Here is a 7658-nt window from a genome sequence, read left to right on the forward strand (position 1 = left end):
GCATTGCTCGCGAACAGGCCGGCCAAAGCGGTGAGGACCATGAGGAGCTCTTCACTCTTGATGTCGGCATCGGCTTCCTCCTCCATTAGCATCGAGAACGCCTCCTCGTCGTTGGAGTCCATCGTCGAACACCTCGCAGGTGTGGCAGACGCGCAGCCGCGTGCGTGGCCGGAGCGCCGGAAAAACTCGCCAAGAAGCAGGGGGCGAAGCCGCGGCAAACCCTCCCTTTGTCGCCGGGGAGATGGCCTTTTTAGCAGCGGTGGGTAGGTGGACGGCACCGGGATTGGCACAACGACGAAAAGGAATAGTGCGCGAGGGACGGGTCTAGAGGAGGACAAACGTTTTTCTGCCTGACAGGGAAGGCCACGCGTCGTTTTTACTTCCGCCGGAACCCCCAAGCGCCGCCCAGCGTGCTGGGTTCGGCCTGGGATCGCGAGGTCTAAAAATGGGTCCAACCGATAAAAATCGGCGTTCTGGTTGCTCTTAATGAATGCCTTGCATTTTGCATTAGTTTCCTGCCCGGACGTGAAAAATTTACCCTTATTTTTCATTGGAGCGCAAACACCGAAAATGTATGCCACCTCACACCTGCTTTAAAGGTTGTGACATTTTCCCGGGGTGGACATTTGGTTGATATGATTAATTCGGTTTGGTTTATTTGTGTTTTTAGAATTTCAGTTTCTGTAAAATAACAACCAAAACAATTTCATTAAAAAATTGTTGATTCAGTTTGCTCGGTTAGTCAGAAAACAGAAATACGTGTGCACCTTCTACATATCCAACAATCGCCTCAAAAGAAAATATAGCTGCCAATTAGTATTTGCGTGCAATCCACATCCTATAATCGATGCACTAGACTGGTGTGCATGTGCTTCCAAGCTAGCTATTTGAAGAAAGCATGGGATGGTGGGCTTCACTCCCAGGAAGAAGCACCATATAAGCTGTTATACTGCCATGATTATGTGGACCGTCGTCTAAAGGCAAATTAACAGATTGATGGGAAGAAACCATGTAAGGAAGAACCACCTTGGGCTGCCACTGCAATGATTCTATGGACTTTTAGGCCGTCGTCATGAAGGCCCATTACCAGATTGATTGGAAGATACGGAGTACCATGCAACACGCCAAAAATAATCCCAGACAGAGTGACCTTGGTAATTTCCTTTCCATCAGTAGCAATATTGGTTGCAAAATAAACAAATGGGATAACAATCTTTAGCCCTTGGCAGCCTACAACAATCAAATCGGAAGTAGCACATAATAATGATACACAATCTAGTCCCCTAAACCGCCACCCACACCTCGTAAGGCCTGCACCCCTTCAAAAACGGATCCGATACACATATAAGAGAACCAGGTACGGTAGCTTTGTTAAATAAGACCGCCTTCTCCGTAAAGCACCTACGGCCACAACTATCTTGGCTTAGAGAGATGCTCTAAGTTGTCTTGGACTTGGGAGCCTTCTTCTTGGCCTGCCTCTTGGGGACCGAGTTCTTCATGCCCAGGAAGAAGAGAAGGGCTCCGAACAGCGCCAGGTTCTGCAATTAAAAGGGATCACAGGTAGTTAGTTAGCTACCATGGGCATTCCTTGGTTAACAGACCAACAAACGCATGGATATTTGTATCATACCTGTGTGAACTTCATGAAGATCTGCACAAATTCAGCCTTCTCCATGTCGTAATTATAGAAGTCGTACATGACAGGGGTGATGAAAGCAAGGTAAAGGGCCTGCCGGAGCAAATAACTTCATTAGGAGGTTACAGAAACAAACCAACATGGCAAATATTAACTTGGTGAAACCAGGGTTGGCCGTTCATAAAGATCAAAGGCCTGAAATTTAATCGATCAGCCAATCAATCATATCACGGTGTCCAGAGAGATAAATAAGGAAGTTAACTAATGTGTTCTCACTAGGACATCATGCAGCAAAATGTGTACAAAAGCTGCACCATATAGAGAACCAAGAACCAACCCGTCAATCAGCAGTTATTAACAAAAAAATATTCACAGGACACAATAAAATGGGCAAACAAGCAGAATGCATGTTTTGAAAATACCGGCAGTGCATTTATATCAGAAGCCAGTATGGTACCAGATGGGCAAAACACAACAAGAGTAACATTATCCACTTGCCCAAAAATTAGAGGAAACAATAAGAACAGATGACAAGGAATACTTAAAAAGCTCCACACATCTCATAAACACATGAGATGTGAGTATAAGATTTCCTGAAAGAAAAACATAGTGAAATTTTGACAAGATATTAGTGACCATATCCATATTTGTTAGATTCAGAAGAACCTAGAGAGATGCAGTTGCCCAAACTAGGTGAACAGTCTAGTCTCAACAATATACTGATGTTCAAACTCGAAATAAGAGCCACATCACAATCCCTTCTGTAGGATAATATTCAGTAACTTTGGCTTAACAAATATTTATGAGATATTGACGATATTTCAATTACAATACAATGAAGCAAGGCATTTGTACATGGCCGGTCCTACATTAGTATGGAATCCAACACAAGAGAAATTGCTTCGTGACTCTAGATATGAAAATCAAATTTAGCTATGTGCATTGAAATAAATGTGAATGTGTAGATTACAACAATAAAATTATTATGCAGACGTAACAACAGACCGGTACATACCAGGAGATAAGCGCCAAATGAACTGCTGAGGATAAACAGGAGACCTCCCAGACCCTTCAGACCAATGGTAGCAGCAATCACATGCTTCAACTGGACAAATTTAACACATAAAACAAACTAATTAATGACTGGTTAACATTCAGAAACTAATAAAGTATATCATGAATAAAGTAAATTTCACCTCTACATGAGGCACCACAACTCCTAGGTGTACAGAGATATTTTTGGTGAAACTTTTAAACTTAGGCTGAAGATTCTTTGCAGCGGGCCCGCCATCGCTTCCAAATTCAGTGAACCTGCAATAAAAGTAACTTCAAAATCAATATGCATTTAAGAATATACCTTTTTACAAAACTTAATACATCAGCATATGACAGGTAGAACAGTACAATCTAATTCATCCAGTCATAACAGCTTCCGAATACATAATTGATCAGATGGAATCCAAAATAGGTGTAGTTAAGAGATGTTCAATATAATCCTAGTAGCAGTAAATTAGGAGCAAACAAAAGGTGGGTATCAGAACTAATCCTGGATCGATGTCAATATGTCATGATGAGCAGGAGGCTGCAACTCGCTATAACAAAAGCCCAATCCGGTATATTCCCGTGTTTAATGGAAGTGTACGGATAAATTCACGAGGCAGTGGTACAAATCATCAGGCGACTACGGACATAAGAGCAGCAATGGAGATGCCGCCAATCTAACAACTGTAGCACGCATCAACAATGCAAACATAATGGCCAGAGTCTTGCTAGTATAATTAGACATGAGACTACACAAACAAAACCAAATTTGACATCTGGATATTCGGGTGTACTACTATGTAAGATGACTGGTCCACGATGTTTAGCACGCTACTAGAGCAACCACGCTAACAAAGTCCGATGCTCTCCAGATGGGACAGCGTGAACGAAAAGAAATCGTCCAAGTACGGAAATTTCAAACCCAAATAGATAGATCAATGCCGCAATTGAGCGGCCCGGGATTAGATCAGAGCACGCGGAAACAAAATTAAGGGCGCTGCTATTCGCATGGACCACAATGAAGCGTGACGCCAGATCCAGGCGCTTCACGGCCCGATACCCTGCAAAGCGCACCATCCATGACGAGATCCAGAGGACGAGGACGTGCCCCGCCCGCACGTCCCCCGAGATTCCGCCAGCGCGGCAGCAGATCTGACGGAACCAGGCTAGGATCGACCGCGGCGAACGAGGACGACGTCAATGGACGTAGTAATAAGCGGGGTGGGAGAAGGGAGGGGAGGGGAGGGCGCGTACTCCTGGTAGGCGGAGAGGAGGAAGACGGAGGCGAAGAGGACCCTCCCGGCGAAGGACACGAACCCCATGTCGACCGGCGGCGGCGGGATGCGGTGGGGGAGAGGGGAGCCGCGGCGCGACCTTGGGAGCTCTCGGAATCTGTGATGGAGACGGCCCGTGTCGGAGCCCCACTCCGTACTTATAACGCGCCTCCGGTTTGGATCTCCCCGGATTCACCCTCGACTCCTGCCGTATTACGCACGGGTCCCTTATCGTGATTGCTTTGAGTTGGGAAAGTAGATATATGTTTCTGGAAAGGAATCGAATCAAATCGGTTAGGTTGGAAACTCAAGATTAATCCGATTGAGACCTTATGTGATCGGGAAGTTAATGCGCCTCAATGAAGATTCAGATTAGTTGTACTGAAAATGCAAATGGAACGTTTACAGCCGATGCGCCGGCCGAACGCTCGGGTCGGTCGCGTGCGATCCGCACGAACCCCTCTAATCTGACGACCCCTGTGCCCCTGCGCTGCTGCCGTCCGCATTGCCGGTGCCTGTCCCCGTCGACCGCCCGCATCGCTGGTGCCCGTCCCCGTTGGTCGGCCGCTTCATCGGTTCTAGACTTCGCCTGTCGTCCTCCTCGTCTGCTACCATAGCCGGACTTGCGTGTATACAAGTGTTGCAACCGTCATCTAAAAAGCTTCAAACATTGTTGAAAAAAGATTCAACCATAAACAGAGAAAGGTTCAATCGGCTCTGCTGAGCAAGGGAAGTTGCAACTGTAGTTGCATTTTGCTACTACCGCCTAATTTTTTTGCTACATCCATCAAGGTGGATCTGCGACCTAGCGACGGCTGCGACGAATTTTCGCTGCAACCGTAGTTGCATTTTGGTACTATCGCCGAACTTTTTTGCTACATCCATCAAGGCGATGTTGCCACCTCGCGATGACGACGACGATAATTTTGCTGCAACCATGTTTTTGTCGCATCCGGGGCCAAAAATAGCTACATCGTTGTTTGTTTTTGCTGCCATCAACGATTCTTGTTGCATGAGTTGATCTAATGGTCAAGAGTGTCCGATCTGACGGCTCACGCTTGATGGGCCGAAAGTTTTGATCAACGCGCCGGCGCACGTCAGTACCCTAAAGCAAAGTGGGGTATTGGGCTAATGTCCCAACTTACCGCGCATTCATAAGGGTCACTCATGATTGAACTAACAAAACTACAATAGGCATGAACATAATTATGATTTGCACTCGCTGCATTGGCATTACTTAAATATAGTATACTGTTGTATTTAATAAAAATAAGATCTTGGATGTGTGATTATCCTGAAATTGTTTTTTTTTTACGTTGTGTGATTATCCTGCATCTTCCTCCTGGAAAGTTGATTCGCCTTGGCGAATAGTCAAAGTTCTTGTATTGATAATGCAAAGTTGAGTGTCAGAATGGCATAGGTGATGATGGAACTAACAAGTATTCAATGCAAGCCTACAATAGGCATGAATATGCTCATGATTTAGTGAACACGTCATTGACAAGCCTTTTTAATGTTTTCAGTTAACCATCGGCCTTGGAATGCGAAATTCAAATGTTTCTATTTCCTTTTACGCTTTGGGCCATTTATTTTAATTCACACTTCCTCCATTCCTAACTATAAATCTTTTTTAGAGATTTTGATATAAACTACATAGGGAGAAAAATGAGTATGTATGTATATATATATATATATATATATATATATATATATATATATATATATATATATATATATATATATATATACTTTCAAATAGGTCTATGTACATATGTATGTAGTCTTTGTTAAAATCTTTAAAAAAACTTACATTTATGAACGAAGGGGCATGGGCGGATTTAGGTCCCACGCAGCCCAGGCAACTGCTTGAGGCGTGAAAAACTTATTGGGTCTATATTTATATACAAAATCGGCCAGGGCGCAGCCCACTCGTAGCCGAGGCAGGGGACTTTCTCGGCCTACCCCCGAGTCCCTAAGAGGAGAGGCAAGCAAGCGTTGCGCACCACTCCCATCGCCCCGCGCTCCCGAACCCTAACTCATCGCCCCGCGAACCCGCCGTTGCGTCCCGCCGCCGCTCGCCGCCCGCCACTGGTCGCCGGCATAGTCCCCCCCCCCCCCACCCCGGTCCCCGGCTCCCTCCCTTCCATAGCCCATTCACGATTCGCCCCCGACCCCCGAGGCCCCGCTACTCGCAGCTCGCTGCCTGTTGGCTGCTCCGGCGTGGGCGCGAGGAAGGTTGTTGGCCTGCTGCAACCCCTCCCGCGACCATCAGCATGAGCGCGAGATCGCTCCCGAAGTTGAGCCTCCCCGCCTTCTCCACCTTTCAGAAACAAACTCCATTTCAGTCTTCAGAATGCAAACTGCAATTTATTTTTTCTTTTTTTGAGAAATGCAAGGCTGATGTCATTTGTGCAGGACTGACTCGCGACTAGGAAGTGAGCGAGGTTGCAGCTGCGTCGGAGCCGGCGAGGTAGTGAGTTGATGGTCTGTTTTTGTTAGCACTTTTGTAGATGCCATATTGTTTGATATGCCATTGTTTTTTAAATGTTTGGCCGATTTTAAATGTTTTTGTTAGCGCTTTTTTAAATGCCATTTTGGTCGGGTTTGGATTCTTTTTTCAGATTCGAAGCACCGAAACCACGGATACACGTGCTTCAACTCAAATAGATAATCACCCTAATGTTAGAGCTGAACTCAAACCCGGTGACGTTGAATCGGACCCCGGTAAGAGAATACCCATTGACAATTTGGATGTAGACATTACAGATCTTGCTAGAAGGTAGTACATTAGTATGGGACCTTGCGAACCAACTGATCATACATGTGAAAAAGATCAATGGTAGAAGTTTTCATAACTATTGGTTCGATAATCATTGCGGCTGGTTGGAATATAGCATTGAAAAGAAATCAGCCTTCCCAGCAATGAGCATTGTCAAGACTGGATTGCGGAACAAAATGGGTGATGATTGGATGAATCATAGAATGGTATGTTACATTGAGCAAGATGTATTTGTTACTATTGTAGAATCAAATATCATCAAGCGATTTCAAGGTTATCGCACACGTAAAAGCGTTTTTTCATGCCCTAGAAGTAAGTTTTCAAGGTTATGCAATTGGGACTAAGCAATCGGGACTAAAGGCCCCCCTTTTTAGTCCTTGTCATGTTAGAAACCAGGACTAAAGGGGCTCCACGTGGCCACTGCGTAGCGTTTAGGTAGGAGGACCTTTAGTCCTGGTTGGTAACACCAATCGGGACTAGAAGGAGCGCCGGGGTTTAGGTTTTTTTTAGTGGAGGGGTTCTGGAAGGTTTATGGGTTTCATTCTGTGTTTCCGTTTTCTTTTTGTGTTTACCATTCAATTCTTTTTCTTTTAGGGTTTTCATTTTTATTTTATGTTTTCCATTCAACTCGACGCTAGCTACTAATAGTACTGAAGAAACCGTTACACAACTTTGTCATGAATATAGACAAGTGGCCCCTTTCTCCGTGCTTGGTTGAATATATGTCATATAACAACTCATCATCATGTTAATCAACTCCTTATCACTCTAGTTGTTATCATATACTAGCTAGTTAAACAACTCTTCATCATTGTAGATAAAATAGCATAACAAAGATGAAGTCCTCATCATTCTAGTTGTTGTCATACTAGCAAGTGACCAAGTTATCACAAGTTAGAAACACTAACTACTCCTCTCTCCTAGGTAA

The 7658-nt window shown here is 44.8% G+C and overlaps 1 protein-coding gene across 1 annotated transcript; it reads right to left on the bottom strand.

Moving 5' to 3' along the window:
* Nucleotides 1–1146: 1146 nt before the first annotated feature.
* LOC123449722 lies at nucleotides 1147–4084 on the bottom strand. The gene is made up of 5 exons (XM_045127041.1): nucleotides 3932–4084; nucleotides 2833–2947; nucleotides 2652–2741; nucleotides 1631–1729; nucleotides 1147–1538 (listed from the first exon to the last, which is right to left on the bottom strand). Exons 1-5 carry the CDS (start codon nucleotides 3997–3999, stop codon nucleotides 1437–1439), a joined length of 474 nt encoding a protein of 157 aa, XP_044982976.1. The 5' UTR covers nucleotides 4000–4084; the 3' UTR covers nucleotides 1147–1436.
* Between the last annotated feature and the right edge of the window lie 3574 nt (nucleotides 4085–7658).

Source organism: Hordeum vulgare, chromosome 4H (genome assembly GCF_904849725.1).
Source record: "Hordeum vulgare subsp. vulgare chromosome 4H, MorexV3_pseudomolecules_assembly, whole genome shotgun sequence".
NCBI classification, from domain to species: Eukaryota; Viridiplantae; Streptophyta; class Magnoliopsida; order Poales; family Poaceae; genus Hordeum; species Hordeum vulgare.

What these genes read in the sequence shown, in the direction of transcription:
- LOC123449722 (XM_045127041.1), bottom strand. Translation starts at nt 3,999, where the DNA reads ATGGGGTTCGTGTCCTTCGCCGGGAGGGTCCTCTTCGCCTCCGTCTTC. An exon ending in CATTTGGCGCTTATCTCCTG is followed by an intron (nt 1,730 to 2,651) that starts GTATGTACCGGT and finishes TTGCTCCGGCAG; the next exon opens with GCCCTTTACCTTGCTTTCAT. An exon ending in TCTTCATGAAGTTCACACAG is followed by an intron (nt 1,539 to 1,630) that starts GTATGATACAAA and finishes TTTTAATTGCAG; the next exon opens with AACCTGGCGCTGTTCGGAGC.